We start from the raw sequence: 16,752 nt of genomic DNA, 5'->3' as shown, positions 1-16,752 counted from the left end.
GTTCTCCAGATATCCCAGGGCTAGAACACCCTCTACAACCAATTCATAAAAAAAAACAAGATGTAAAAATATGAGATTACGTGACTGTTTTTAGGAAAATATAATTTATGACTCAGATGAATTGTACTCTTCAAAGAAGTTGCCATGGGAGGGTGTAAACATTCCAGAAATGTTTCTATGATTAAAAGTGTCTATATATCTTCTTTATATAAACTCCTTGTTTTTTTGGAAATCGCTTCACAGCATCTGTCCCTCTATTTTCAATCTCCTCGATGATGGCAAAAGTTCCATCTGAAGGTGATTTGACATCTAAAAATAACTAAAAGTCATTTAGAGCCAAGAGTGAAGAATTCAGGGTGAACAGTTACAGTGAATAAGTTCAGTTTTGGTCAAAATCATAGAATGACTAAAATACAGTGAAGCTAATGGGAATTGCTCATTAACTGGTTCTAGGATTGACAAATAAAGAATTAATCCATTAGCAATCTGTTAAAAGCAAAAACTTGTTGAAATGTAAAGGAGGAATGTGAAGAAAAATACATCCCAACTCAGCTCCAGTGAGAATAGTTGATGCCCTATGGCCAAGGTTGCAAGACTGATGCAGGACTGATAAAGGAGAAGGAAATCAAAGCCATATTCTAACTCTTGTGAGGCAAGTGTCAAGTGTCATCCTTTCTAGGAATCAGTCAGTCCTTCCTCAGGGTACATATGGTTCCCATTATAACCCTTATCATACTACATTATAATTATTCTTGAACAAGTCTGTCTCCCCTACAAGACTGTCAGCTCCTGCTTCATACTACTAGCGTAATGGAACATTAATAATTGGGAGTTAAATAAATGAATGAACAACACCCATTGGACATATAAATCATGGTTACATTATTATTAGAGTCTTACTTATGGTCCCACCTTATTTCGAATCATATAGGTTAATGGAGACACAGCCTAAGGAAACTCTTTTGCTTTTACTGACCTTTAGTTATATGAATCAAGGAATGTTGGAAACTTGCTGATTTTTTTAAAAATGTAAATTTGTTAGTCTGTTAGTCCTTTATGGTTTTTTCAATGCAGCTGGGACACTGAAGTTGAAAAAACATTCAGTGTTTAAAATCCTACCACTTGGCTGCTTGGTAGATACTGACTTCTGACTTCCTCTGAGACAGTGAGAAAACAGCTTGGCGGGAAAAATGAAGATAGAGTAAGTGCAAAAGCTTACAGGATGCCACTGGGGAAAGAAAAGAGCAACACCTCAGACTATCATAAACTGACTGTTGTAGAGCATTCTAAAGAATCAACGGAGATAGATTGCCTACAATCCCATGTCTTTCAGGAAGATTGCCAAGTACAGAATTTCTACTTTGCCCAAGTCATTATTCTAGTAATTTTCCTCCACAACTTGAAATCTAGTGAGATAGTTAATAATACTTATTCTGAAAGCAGCTTTCAAAAATGCCAATATTCCCCCAAAGTTTCAATGCTCACCAAACTGATTTTTTTTTAGTTTGCAAAGATAAATTATGACTGATTTAAAACATAAAGTAGTTTGAGCTTGTTGAGGTATACGTGTGTGTGTGTGTGTGTGTGTGTATGTATGAGAGAGAAAGATTGAGAAGAAGGATTGAAGGAGCAGAGAATGCTATGTTTTATTCTGTAGGATTTTCCTCAGAGGCCGATATTTTTTCAGGTTTTTTCAACTATAAGTTTAGGAGAAAATGTAGTCAATCATAAAAGTACAGAAAGATACAACTTCCTATCTATATTCCCTTAGTACATTTATTTCTATCTTTTTCCTTTGATGAAAAAGTCCCTCCCCCACCCAGTTTTTTTCAATTATTCAGTAAAAAGGCCCAGCAAGAAACCAGCTTAAGTGATAAAAAAGAAATAAGCCATTTTTTGAACCCCTGAGCAAAATCCTTGATTTTTTTCCTTTTGTAAATTAAGACTTTCCTCTCTAGCTCTGAAGCATATTTTCTCTCCTTTCTTCAATAAGACATTTCAGCTTTTGTGCAGAGTGATAAAATAATATGTCTTCAATTCTCCTCCACAGATGAATGCTAGGAATAAAATGTGACAATGTAACTCTGCTATTTTTGGTTACAAGATATTCTTTTTGAAAAAACTATTTTTTTCCTTAGGAAAATATTAGCTTCAGTTTTTGGCATCATTATTTTATTTTTGTTTATATTTCCCACCATCTTCCCCAAAGCTAGTTTATTTACAATAATATGTAATCAATATTATATTAATCAATATCCAAAGTGTCACTTGGATTTTTATAGTGTCTTACATTTCCCAGAGAGTATTAGATGAATTATTAAAGAACAGAGATAAAGAGAAGTTGAGTGATTTGCTCAACATCAGAGATCAAGACTAAAATAAATCTTGTAAAATCTGTATCTGCGTCCTAGCCAGGATTGTAACCACTAATATGATGGCATATTGTATGGTAAGTTATGTGGCTTTTAGATATGAGGATCTTTCTGCATTTCAATTTCTTTTGATATGAAGCAGTATGTGATGAATATTCTTTTTCTTTCTCATATGAAGCCGAATTAAAACAAAATTCACAGCTCAAGTGGCAGCACTCTTTTAGTATACTAATGACAAAGATCAAAAGGGCATCACACCTGTCAACTCTGAACTCCAGGTAAGTTTCACAAATATGCATGATATAATAATTAGGACTAGAAATGTTTCTGAATTTCCTTTGTTTAGGCTTCACACAAATCACTTTCATTTTCTTTGCACAGCATCTCTGTAGCTTAAAATGTAGAACCCAGCATTTCTAAAGAGAAATGCATATAGCCATATATACATGTAGGTTGTAAAAGTACTATATTATATGGATCAATTTGTTTTTTCCAAGCCATGTCTGTTCTTCCTTCACAATGTGCATATGCTATCCTATTAACAGCAATACGACACAGTGGAGACATCAGACACTTCATATCCCTCCAGGGTGTGCCTTCATCTAATGATTAGCAAGCAATATTCTAGATAATATTTGAAATGGTAAGCATAAATTCTTCATTAAACTATTTGTCTGGCTAAGCAGCGCAGTTACATGATTATTTGCCACTAGGAAGCCCTGACTTGTGCTCTGACAATAACTGTTCTAATTTTACAAAAAAAATCAAAAATCAAAATTAATAGCCATGAATTCTCAAGAACTGATAAACATACAATTTTATTATTAACTGTGTGAGGTGAGTGTTTACACTATTTTTTACTGAGGACTGAAAACAACTGCCACTTGTCTGAGTGAATACAAAGACTCACAAGCGTATTCCTGGTGTATCCAGGAAACATCTTGCAAGAATGATAATAATAGACACAGAGCAAATCATAAATTTCATCAAGTTCTTACAATGAGATCATGCAAAACACGCTGCATCCTCAATCTTTTCTTCTTCTTTTGAACCCTCCTTGAAAGCATACAAATATTTTCATTGACGTTTATAGATTCAAAATTAATTGTCCGCTTTCAGACACTAAATTTGAAACAGCTTTCCAAATCGAGCCAGATTGTTCCAGCCCCTAATTTGCTTATACTCTACTCATATAGTAATTGCAGATTATATTTGTGGTGCCCACAGTCAGTCAGCAAATAACAAACACTATTCAACTTCCAGAGTTACTTGCCTCTAAGTTGGTTGTTTCCAACTGGGAGTTAAACTTTCAAAAGAATGATAAGGAGCATTGATATGCTGGGCATTGGGCATTGAATGATATGTTGGGCATTGGGACCTGCAGGGGATTGACTGGGTTCCTTACAATTTTAGCATACTTTATTTCCATTCCTAGGAAAAAATGCAGTGGTGGCAATGTTTTAATATTTATTGTTGGCCAGGTGAAGTGGCTCACGCCTGTAACATCAGCACTATGGGAGGCCAAGGCGGGCAGATGGCTTAACATCAGGAGTTCCAGACCAACCTGGGTAACGTGGCGAAACCCTGTCTCTATAATTTTTTTTTTTTTAACTAGCCATATATGGTGGCACACACTTGTAGCACCAGTTATTTGGGAGGCTGAGGTGGGAGAATCACCTGAGCCCGAGTGACACACTATCTAAAAAAAAAACCATCTACTGTTGAGTAAACAAAACTCTATAAATGCATAAGTGGACTAAGGAAACAGCCTCGCATAGTTAATTCACTAGTTTTTGAAGTCTAAAATTTTAAATCATTCTAATGATACTCATATCAACTCAGATCATATGTATTAAAAACATTATATAACCGATATCAAAGTTATATTACAAAGATCATATTTTGAGATATCTCAGTTGAAAAAAAATCCTACAATGAAAAGCGTCATCCACACATGAAGAACACAATGTCACAGCAAAAAAATCACTGCACCATTGCTTTCATAAAGAATTAACTTCAGATGGGCTTTGGTATTGCTTATGTACACTTTAGCTGATTAAAAATGTTTCATATTCTTTGAAAAAAAAAGCATGTATCATAAAAATTTATATAAATGCTTTTAATAAGAAGTAAAATGATATTTTTAAAAAAACTGTTAGATGACATAGGTCATATTTTAATTGACTATTTAATAATGAACAACTAATTTAGGTAAAACTAGAATCTTGTATAAGTAATTCACTTTCACTTTATTTTCTTTCAAACATTGTGAAAGATTAAAAAAAAAACCTCAAGAGAAAAACATGTATCTTTTTTTTGTAAAAGGTAAACAAAATGTACTTTTAAAAAAATCCTAGTCAAAATGTTATTCTCTATGAAAAGGCATTTTCCTATCCTGAATCAATTGGCAATCAACAAAAATAATGAAATTATTTTTTCCTACCTGTACTAATGATATAAATAACAAACTATATACATAATGAGTGAATTGAAGAATATTGAAATAAAATAATGAAAAAAAAATATTTTATGAAGTGTTTCCCAAAAGCACAGGATAAAACTGGTCTAATATGCATCTTCCCATCTTTTGTTTTGCATAAGGTAAGATTTAAGGTGAAACTATTTTTTTAAAAATTGGACAGAGTGACCTAATTTCAAGAACATAGTACAAGATACTAAAATAGCAAGGTTGAAATATCACTGAAGGGAAGAGAAGCAAGGGAATCCAATTCCATTCTCACAGAACTAGTTGGCTGTAAAATAGATGTGTTCCCTCTACTTCATATATGCACAGTGGCAGAGAGAGTGGCCTCTGCAGCCCAACTGTCCTTACCTAAACCTCAGTTCTATCACTTTACAAATTGTGTGACCATGAGCAAGTTACTTAACGCTGCTGCACATTGCTTCGAAAACTAAAAATGAAGATAATTATAGGTGTTACTTTATCATTATCACTATTTAATGAGTTAATATATGTGAAATATGTTGACCAGTGCCTAAAATATAGTGTGCAATGCAAGTTTAGCTATTTATGTATTTACATATTATCATTGATATACTATTTACATATTACAACACTAAAACTGAAACTCCACGAAGGAAGAAACTTTTTTCTGTTTCATTTACTACTTTTTCTCTGGTGCCTGGAATAGACCTTAAGCATAATTGGCATATAGTAGTGATTCACTATTTTCTTTCTGAAATGTCAACCGCATTACCTCTTTCTGTGTGTTTCATGTATGTATATGTATATATGCATATGAATACGTCCACTACACATAAATACATACACACATACATTTCTTATTAAAGGTAAAACATTAAAGAAAACATCAAGTTTTAGTAAGAGAGTAAATTTTAATATCCTTGACCTAACAGTATAAGCATTAGTTTGGGAAAAATCCAGACATTACCATCTATTGTTCCTAAATCCAACAGAAATGCCATCTCTGTATATGAAATTGATCCTTGTGTTCAACAGTTAAATACACTGAAAAACAGATTTAGATGCAATTTAAAAAATATATATTTGTTTATACCATCATTATTGCCATTTCCCTCAACAAGGGAACTGTTAAAGTTTATAATATTAATTGTAGAGGGTCAAATGTAAAATTAGCTCTAGAAGCTTAGAAAGGTACTTCTTAGAAAAAGTCTATTCGCTGTTACATTTTGTTGCCTAGAAATGCTGACCAAAGGAAAAGAAGGAGGAATTTCCCCTTCTGGACTTTGATGAGTTTATCCTGTATTACCCTCACAAAGTCATCACTCCTACAGCACACTGGACAAAGAGATATATATATATATAATATATATTTAGATATATATATATAATATATATAATATATATTTAGATATATATATAATATATATTATATATATAAAAATATATATTAAAATATATAGATTTTTTATATATAAAATATATATATAATATATATTTATATATATATAATATATATAGTTCCAGGTTGCTCATTATTAATTTTATCATGGGAAATTTTTATTTTATTTTAAACATTGAAAAGCACAAAGGGAACAAAAGCATAATTTTTAATTTGTCCATGGATTGGTCTCATGATAAAACGTGTATTGCATGCATACATAATAATAGTGAAGAGTCACTCAGAGCGTGGTACCAGCCTTGGTTACATGCCTGGCAGTTTCCATATGCCATGAGAAATCAGACCCACTGGATCTATGTCAGACCAATTATGCCACTGTGCATGAAAATCCACTGAGACTGTGCTTTCATAAGAAGAATATTAAGACTACATTTCTGTTTCAACTGACTCCCTCTCCACTTAACTCCTATTGCTTTTCATTTTAATGCTGAAAATGCACTAAAATTTTAAGACTAAATATGAATATTGCCATTAAAAAGAACTGCTAAATTTGTGAAACAGTTTTTAGACTGTTTCATGTAAATGTTGATTTTACATTAATTAATATACCCTCATGCACTTATTGGTTAGCAGAATTAAAAAAAAACTAAGATGTTCTTTAATGTCAGAAATCTCCATGAAAGCTTAACATTGCAGACAGCAGTCAGTGATGTGCCTAATAAGTTAGATATAGTAAGCTAAACAATGTATTTTAAATTTGATGTCCATGCAAACGTAGTATAGATTCATATATTTTTCACAAAAACGATAGTAATTGTACTTTTCTTTTTTTTCAATTTAAGAACAGATCCATAAGGTTGGTTTTTTGGAGCTCATCAAGGGAAGGAAAGTTTCCTTTAAAATGGGAAGCGTACTTTCCCAGGAATGGACGGGCTGTGTGTAATAAAGACAAGCTCATGAAGAAACAATGGTCCAGTCCAGTGTGTTTTTGCTCAGAAAATAATAGATTCTATCATGGACTAAATTATGCCCTGTATTCTCCAATGTGACTGTACTTGGAGATAGGGCCTTTATGGAGAAAATTAAGGTTAAATGGGGTCATAAAGTTAGGGCTCTAATCTGATAGGACCAGTGTTCTTATAAAAAGAGGAAGAGACACCAGAGCTTTCTCTCTCCACTCAGGCACAGAGGAAGGGTCACCTGAGGATGCAAAGAGAAGGCAGAGACCTACAGCCAGTAAGAGAGACCTCATCAGAAACTGAATTTGCCAGCACCTTGACGTGAGACTTCTAACCTCCCAAACCAAGAGAAAATTAACTTCTGTTGTTTAAGACACCCGGTCTGGGGTATTTTGTCATAACATCCTGAGTAGACTCACATAGATTCTCTCTACTAACCTGGATTTTTTCAACTGTAAAAAAGAATGTTATCAAACTATTGTGAGTTTTTCCTATACTACCTAGTTTATGACAACAAGCTTTACCTCTCCACCTTTACCAGGGACATGTCAACAGCACTGAAAGTCATTCTCACAATACCCAGTGCCTACTGGTATATGTGGAGGGCCACACTCGGTTGATGCACCTTGATCTGAAATTACTGTAACTTTGAAGACAGTGACTAGGATAAGAAGCTATCACAAGATCAAACAAGTGATAAGTGTAACAAATACATACACACACACACACACACACACACACATATATGTATACATACGTATTTTTTGAGACAGGATCTCCCTCTGTCACCCAGGCTGGAGTGCAGCAGCGTGAACACAGGTGACTGCAGCCTCGACCTCCTGGGCTCAAGCGATCCTCCCACCTTTGCCTCTCAAAGTGTTGACATTACAGGTGTGAGCCACAGCACCCAGCCTATATTTTAAATATAATATATTGAAAATGCCCCCAAAAGTGTAAATGCAACTGAAAAAGAGGTTAGAGAAATTCATAGATAATTAGAAATATTCTCTTCAGTTGCTTTAGTGCTTCAAAAAGTTGCAAATGTTTCATATGACTCCCATAAACCCTGTCATGTAATCAGAGCAGGAGTTATAATCTAAAGTGACAGAACAGGAGTTTCCAGAGACTTCAAGACTTGAACGGGACTTCACAAGGTCACACCAGCCAATCAGTGACAGAGCTGGGGCTAGAAGGCAGATTTAGATTCCCTCATCCAGCTTTAGTTTTCTATTTTTCCAGAGACCTTTGAGGAGTAAACCAGTAAGAAGGTGGTAAGAATTTCAAAAGCTGTAACTCCCAATTTCACTAGCATAGCTTACATTTTGCAATCAGAATGGAGAACAGGGGTTCGTGTTAAAAACTCAGGTTTCTAGGCGATAGAACAGACTTCCTAGAACTGATTTTCTGAGAATGCGGCATGCAAAACCTGCATTTAAAATGACATTTGTGGCCGGGCGCGGTGGCTCACGCCTGTAATCCCAGCACTTTGGGAGGCCGAGGCGGGCGGATCACGAGGTCAAGATACCGAGACCATCCTGGCTGACACGGTGATACCCCGTCTCTACTAAAAACACAAAAAAATTAGCCGGGAGCAATGGCGGGCGCCTGTAGTCCCAGCTACTCGGGAGGCTGAGGCAGGAGAATGGCGCGAATCCGGGAGGCGGAGCTTGCAGTGAGCTGAGATCGCGCAACTACACTCCAGCCCGCGCGGCAGAGCGAGACCCCGTCTCAAAAAAAATAAATAAATAAAAATAAATAAATAAAATAAATTAAAAAAACTAAAATGACATTTGTGCCAGATAAAAATCACAGGCCTATTACACTTGGTTAACACAGTCCCACACCACATTATGAGATCACCCCGATTTTTTTAATTAAAAACAGTTTTAATTCCATTTAATCTTTATTGTTTTGCTAAAAGATTACAGGTAAATAAATGAAATATATTATCTCTCAAATTATTGAAATATTTAGTCCATCCAACCAGTATGGGGTAGGAGAGCTCTTTACATTTGGTCTGCTCTAAATATTCCACAGATTTTTGTTATTTGTATTTTTTCAAGTTTCTTCCAACAGTGAAAAACAGGCCTTTGTTATCCTCTTTAAGTCTCAGCTTACTCCAGTTAAGTTAGGGTAAGAAACCACTGTGTGGCAACAATGTGTCAAAAGTGGCAACTATTTTTACTATACTTGTCTAACAGCAGTAGAGAGGAGTCAGGTAGGGTGCCACGCAGTTTTTCTACTTTCTTTTTCCCCTTTTTCTTCTTTGTACTCCTCTATCTCCCATAAGTATGAGAGCAGAAAATGAATGGAGATGAAGCAGTTAGACTGAATTTTCTAGCCTGAAAACAAAAACCAAACCCAAACAAGCCACTTGGTCTAAATAGGAAGAAGTGAAGGTTTCCTACTTTTTCACACGAATCTTGCAATCATATAGCATGATGTTTACTGGCATCCTTATGGTCACCAAGGCCCTGGCCCAAAATTCCAGGCCACAAACATTTGCTTTTGTCAGGCTTGAACATCCTTCGCTGATATAATCTCACCCTACCTCTCCAACTCCTCGCTAGAATTCAAGATACGTTAACAAAAGTCTCAGTCTTCTAAGCTACCCAAGGTTACCCCATCTTTCCTCAAGGCCCTAATCAAAATTCCCGTTTCTTAAGGACTATTGATCTCTGTGAGTTGCTGACCTAGTTATCCACTTAGAGCAGTTTACACCCTGGCGAGCTAAACTCTGAACCAAACTGCTTCAGAGGTCACTTACGGTCAGTTACACTTTAAAGAAGGAGTCCTTCGAAAATTCTGGGCTGCTTAGAAGTGACTTTCAGTTGCAAGGCATCGCTCTGCTCTCAAATCACTGCCCGTTGCTCTCAAGATACGGCATATACGTCCTTGCTTAGTAAACCAAGATATGCCCCGCCTCACCTTTAAACATGGCTGCTTGACATTTGACTGAATAAAGATGGAAAGTTTATCGGTGAGCATGGATTAGCACAACGAAGGAATAATATCTGCAGGAATATATCAGTTGACGAAAACAGAGGTTTGTGGGTGTGTTTGTGTGCACATTTATCTACATCTTCTCCAGATAATGATATTCAGAAAAATGCTAAAAACCTGTACGTTTTTGTGATTGTTCTTCATACCCCCTCAAAATGTCAAAGCGTACTGTACGACCAATGCGTCTCTTACTTGCCTCAAACATTTGCTTGAGTTTAGCTTTTCTAAGGCTTCCGTGCTTACACCACCAAGGAGAAGAAGGGAAGCGGGGAGATCAGAGAATTGCCCATGTGCTACCGAAACAAGGGTCACACACCACACAAGGAAGGCAGGGACTCCGGCCAACACAGCAGGTAGACTTTCATCTTGGAGACACTCACCCAGCAGGGGCAGAAAATAGCAACTGTGAGATTCTCAGAGCCTAATATAAAATAGCCACCCCATATTCCAACAATCCAACGTGGATGGATCTGCAGGCTACCTAGCAACAAAGCCTAGGCCCTTTGTTTATTTGTTCAGCAAGCATTTATGAGTGCCTCCTCTAAGCCCAGCACTCTACTGGGCACTGGAAATACTGTGATGGCAAAAAAAACTTGACGGCAGTCCCTCTGAGCTTCATGTCTCCCTTGCCTCATGTATATTACTTTTCATTGTCCTATGTATGAAGACAGGGAACTTATTCTAGTTGTTGTTGTATCTTCACTCCAAAGCCTTTCAGTGTGTATTAAAGATATAGAAAATTATGGCCAGGCGCAGTGGCACACACCTGTAATCCCAGCACTTTGGGAGGCCAAGGTGAGTGGATCACTTGAGGTCAGGAGTTCAAGACCAGCCTGACCGAAATGGTGAAACTGCATTTCTACTAAAAATACAAAAAATTAGCCAGGCATGGTGGCAGGCACCTGTAATCACAGCTACTTGGGAGGCTGAGGCAGAAGAATCGCTTGAACGTGGGAGGCAGAGGTTGCAGTGAGCCGTGACTGTGCTGCTGCACTCCAGCCTGAGCAACGGAGCCAGACTATGTCTCAAAAAAAAAAAAAAAAAAAGATAGAAAATTAATACATTTTCTAAAAAATGAATGGATTAAAAAAATCACGCACATCAAAGAAAGTGTTTTGCAAAGTTGCAGATAGAAAATTATTCCCAGAGAGATATTTCCAACTGTGGAATTGCTCCCAAAAGACTTTGGTAGGTTTTTTGTGTGTTTTTTTTTAAGATAACCTAAAAAATACCGTTAGGGTTATAAAGTGATTTGCCTAATTCTTGAGGGTTTTGTTTTTTAATCACATATGTGGCTGTAGTTCATAAGTCCAGTCGAATAATTGGATCTCCAAATTAATCCTGCAAGCACGTTTTTTTAGTAGTATGAAGTGCAGTTTGTGACTCAAAATGTTTGAAAAACTGGACCTGTTTTAAGGAATTCTTCTATATTCCAAAACATACATTTCAAAACTTCCCTCAAATGTTTTCAGTACTCTTGAATTATGACTGAATATTTTTTTTCACAGACGTTATAAGGTTTTTAAGTTAGTTACATTAGAGTCGTGAAAAACCTGTTCATTATTTCAGTATCCTCACCTTGGTAAACTGGTGCTTTTCCTCACAGTTTGTTCTGTGGTACAAATAAGCAAACATGTATTCAATGCTTTGAAGTTTAAGAAGCATGATACAAATATAAACTATCATTTTTCTGTCCAATGTGGTGGTGGACACCTGTAATCCCAGCTACTCGGAGGCTGAGGCAGAAGGATCCCCTGAGGTCAGGGGTTCGAATCCAACCTGGGCAACATAATGAGACACTTGTCTCTTAAAAAAATAGAATAAAATTTTTAAATGAAATGAAGTATCATTTTTCTGCCCTGTTATCATCTTTATAATATATTAATTCCATGAGGGCAAAGACTCTATCTTATTATTCTTTTAGTACCAGGACCGGTACTGATAGATAAAGGAAAAAACTTTATCCAAAGGATGAATTACTCTAAAATAGACCAGTCTCTAGCATCTCATATTCCTTCTCAGATTTTGAAATGGAGAATTAATTATTGTCTTCTAGTTTAAAATAAAATATCCACATGCTAAACTATACAGGGTAATACGTGGTTTGCTCTGTCCAAACCTGTCCATTGTCCACAGGCACCTCCATAAATGGTAAGTTCCAGTAATTACAAAGGAGACTCACTGACCTAGAGACCTGAGTTTGATAGCAACAGCTGGGTGAGGAATAGCTGGGGAGGCGCTGGGCATGGTAAGGGACTGGGGAAGGGGGACTGGGAGTCTGTATCTGGTCAATAAACCAATGGCACGTGTTCAAAGATTTTTTGTTTTTAATCACAAGAATAGTAGAGGAATGGTAATAGACTTCTCAAAAGCTTTTTACTGTTGATAAATGTTGCTGTAATCAGTATGCTGTTGATCATTCTGATTCAGCTTAATAGTACACTAAAATCGTTGAGAGTGTCAGCATTTTTTTTTCTTGCTTTGATTTACTATGTTTTTCCAGTCATAATAGTAAATAGCCATAACTTCCTACCCCAGTCTAGAGTGCTGGTTCTCAAACCTTTTCGACTGCTTCCACAATAAGATATATTTTTAACATAGCAACCGAGAACAGAAACACACACCTCCACACAAACACAACTGAAACAAAAATTGCACAAGTCAATATTTACTCTTACTATGGGTGATGTACTCTGAATTTTTCTATTTTATTTTGTACTTTTCTAATTGTGGTAGAGACTCAATAAATTGATTCATACCTCAAGAGTGTGTTGCAACCTGTTTAGAAAATGCTAACTTACAATGTTCTTCTTTGTGAAGGTATTCATAAATATCACTTCTATGTGATTGCACATTAAATTAACCCAAAATTCTAGATTTTGATTTTTCTGTAATTTGTTTTTGAGTTGATATGACTTGTTACAGGATTTACATTTGAAGAATATCTAGTGACGTTTACTATTTGGAATGAGGAAAACAGCATTTTCAAGAAGCAGAGATTGGTAAGGTTCCTTTCACCAGTTTCTTACACTAGTCCTTGTGTTCAAAACAAAATGAGAGGTTGAGGATAATTAAGTTTTATACAGAAATCTTACTGTACTTGCAGTGATGTTTCTGAAAATTTCCCTTTTGCAAGATTAAATACACAGCTTATAAAATGAAAATCCTCAGGTATACATTAGAGATTCACAGGGGTTACAATGCATTTCCTATCACTTCCAATGTCCTTCCAATATTTATTTATTTATTTTTCTTAAGTGGCTTTTATATTGAGAGTGATTCACCAAAAAATCTTGAGAATTTGGCATTCTTAGTTCCCAAATTTGTGGAAAATTTTAATAGGGCAGACAGCGTGGTAAATGTATTACAAAATTATTAAACTTTACGTATGGAACACTTATTTTCTAGGCTCATAAACATATACGACATAACAAATAAAGACATAAAAATACAAACATAAAGAGGTAGAGGGGCCATCCAGAGGACTCCCTGACCTGCCTATAATATTGCTTATACAACTAAAATTCAGTCACTTGCTCTCTCAATAATATGTAACATGCTGAACTCTTTGAAGCTGCTTGAGTTTACGTTATCTGACATCAAATAGGATGTTTAATAAATATGGACTTCTGATAAACGTAGTCCATAAAGAACAGAAAGCCACATATTCCTTCCGAATGTGACTACAGTGACTTTAGCAAATGAAAGTGAAAAGTTCTAAATTTTCTTAAAGAATTAAAAAATAAATTCAAAAATGATATAAATATCTTGGCCACTATTTCAAGATTAAGAAAAAAATCAATCCATTTCAGTGCCCATTATAAATATAAAAAATTAATTTCTCAAACTTGTTTTACAGACAATATTTTTATAAATATTGCTCAAAGTTCCAGCATATATATATATATATATATATATATATATATATATATACACACACACATATATGGAAACACACACAAACACACAAAACAGCATTTAAAAATACACACACAGAATGAGCAAAAGATATTATCCTTCACTCTAACAAAACTATCTGACAGGCCTGTGATTACATGGCACTTAAAAATATTGATCAATTTAGATTTTTATTCAAAATCAGTATTTAATGTATTAAAGACAAAGACATAAGAGGTTGAATTTCCCTTTGTTCACACAAAGTCTCAAACTTATTGTTGCAATATGCCTTTGGATTTTTTAAAAGACATCACTGTTAAGTCTAATAGGTGCTAACCGCCTCTTTAAGAATGGAATTTCTGGTGACTCAGACATCCATTAGTAGCACATTTCTGCATTAATACTGTTTCATACATTTATTTTATTTTCATACTATTTTTCTGTATATGAGAAAGAAAAAGACTCAAAAATAAAATGTACAACAAGTGGAACAAGCAGTGATTGGCTGACACCCCACGGCCAAGGGCAGGCTCCAGCAGGTTTCGGAGTAGAAAGGTCATCACAGTATGGTGCATAATGGAGCATCATATTAGAGTGGAATTCAGCCAAACACAGTAATGTATGGATGTAGACGCATCTGAAAGAAGGAAAATAAAGATTTATGCAGGTAAAAAAAAATCGATAAAGAAATTTTCCCCAGTGTCTTATGCCCAACTGGAAAAGCTTTAGTAGAGATTTAGGAGCTAAGAAAAATCTTAATGCCAATTTTGTGTTTGTAAATAATAAATACACTTGGGGGGTGGGGGAAGTTAACTTGTCAGAGGAATCCTACCTGGGAGCTTTAATAGCTTTTTGTTTGTACACAGCATTAGAGTTCAATACAAACATCACTACATTCCTGAAAATAAACCTTGATTCCGCCTTTAAAACATTAATTCACCAGAAGTGATAATTAAGATTAGTTTTAGTGGTTTCAGCTCAATTCTTCTTAGAATGTGATTTTTCCCACAACACTAATGCTAAATAAAGCACTGTGTAATGTACCGCAGAAGAGTCACTGCTTTAGAAAAGATTCTATGGGTTTTTTTAAAAAAACTAAGAAAAGCAAAGCTTACTCTAGATATATGGGAACAGCTCTTACTATTTCTATAGAGTCATAGTAAATAAATGAATGGGAAACCTTGCCATAGTCTAGAAATCAATTATACACTCTTTATACATGACTATTCTAAACAAAGTTGGTTATATATATATTTAAAATACTGTAGATAATTATACTAAATCTCCTACATAATCTCCACCACCACATCCTCCCAGGAAAGAAAAGATGTTAAAATGTTTAATAGAGTAGATTGCTGTGTTGAAGTAATGGCTTTGTCACACGATATTTAGTTTTTAAAATAGTTCAGATTTTATTTTTAAAATTAATAGTTTCAATAATTTATATTTTATCACTGTGCAAATTTAGAATCTAGTACAGTAGATTGGCTAACTGCCTAACAGGGAAGCAATCCAATTGAAAGTTAACAAAATGTCATATTCTTCTAAAAACTTGCTAGAAAACAAATTAAGAGAAAACATTCGTGCGTGACCGTGTGTTAAGGATGCTACTAAAATAAAATGTATGTGCAAAGTTGATAAAATGCACACAAGCCCAGAAGTCAAAAGTAATTATCAATATTGATGGAAAAGGTAAAAGATTATCACAATTAGAATGCATAAAAAGTTTCATACATAATGTGTAGAATGTTTTAATTCTTTTCTATTTAAATGAATTTTCATTGAAATATACTAAATGCTAGGAAGGAACTTATGTCTGTTATCATTGTTCTGCTAATATTAAAAATTCTGTCAACAGAATATATGTTCTTAACCATGTTAAGATGCTTTACTCTATGTTATCAATTACAATCCTATGTGAGGGAAAAGAATTATTAACTTCTTTAAAATTCTGTAAATTTTGAATTATATTTTCCCAGATAATTTTACACAGAAGAACTGGAGCCTAAAGCAGAATTATAGTCTATTGTAAAGATGTCAATCTTCATAGCCAAATATATAGTCATAAATAAGTAAGTAAATTTCAACAGATTTCTACTGCAATTGAAATACACACACAGAAAGTTACAGAAATTCAGTTTTTTTCCCCCAAAGTTAGTATGATCAGATAAATAAGAATACTGGACACCACATTCCATGACTTGGACTCTAGTCCACATTATATCCCTGACAATTTTGTAATCCCAATCAAGTCACTGTTTCATGCTGGGCCTCAGTCTCCTCTTCTATTAAAATGAGGGGACTGTTTGACACCTTGTAATTCTAAAATGTGATGATGCTAGTGATTTCATGTATAGTCATTAAGCTGTTGATTATAGTATATTTTATTTCAACATTGTGTATGTTTAAGTTCAGATATTTTTCACATATGAATCTATAAACATCATGACTAAATAAAAGACTAATACAGCTATAAATGGTATACATGAATATGTGTGTATATGTCTGTGTGTACAGAGTTTGTGATATAAACCATGTTCACACTTTTTCACATAGGAGATACGTAATTACCCAAAGATAGAAGGATAAGAAAAAATGATTTTGCCATATTTATTATACTAGATGGTTCATTAAAATATTTAAACTGACTTTGTGGTCTTACATCTAAGTCATTAA

At 34.8% G+C, this 16,752-nt stretch overlaps 1 protein-coding gene across 20 annotated transcripts in view; it reads right to left on the bottom strand.

Annotated features, from left to right (window-relative positions):
* The window catches only part of PCDH7 (protocadherin 7), a 432,140-nt gene that overhangs the window by 406,090 nt on the left and 9,298 nt on the right, over positions 1-16,752 (bottom strand). The window contains exon 2 of one of the 20 annotated variants that reach the window (XM_001134748.7): positions 7,038-14,713. The exons of 18 other annotated variants lie outside the window; for them this stretch is intronic. In XM_001134748.7, the coding sequence (XP_001134748.1) occupies positions 14,678-14,713 (36 nt within the window). In that variant the 3' untranslated portion in view covers positions 7,038-14,677. Of the gene's footprint in view, positions 1-7,037; positions 14,714-16,752 lie in introns of those variants that run through there. One more of the 20 variants, XR_008547473.2, reaches the window with a different exon arrangement.

Source organism: Pan troglodytes, chromosome 3 (assembly GCF_028858775.2).
Source record: "Pan troglodytes isolate AG18354 chromosome 3, NHGRI_mPanTro3-v2.0_pri, whole genome shotgun sequence".
In the NCBI taxonomy this organism is placed as follows: domain Eukaryota; kingdom Metazoa; phylum Chordata; class Mammalia; order Primates; family Hominidae; genus Pan; species Pan troglodytes.
The sequence above is the reverse complement of the archived record's forward strand: the minus strand, read 5'-3'. Positions and strand labels throughout refer to the sequence as shown.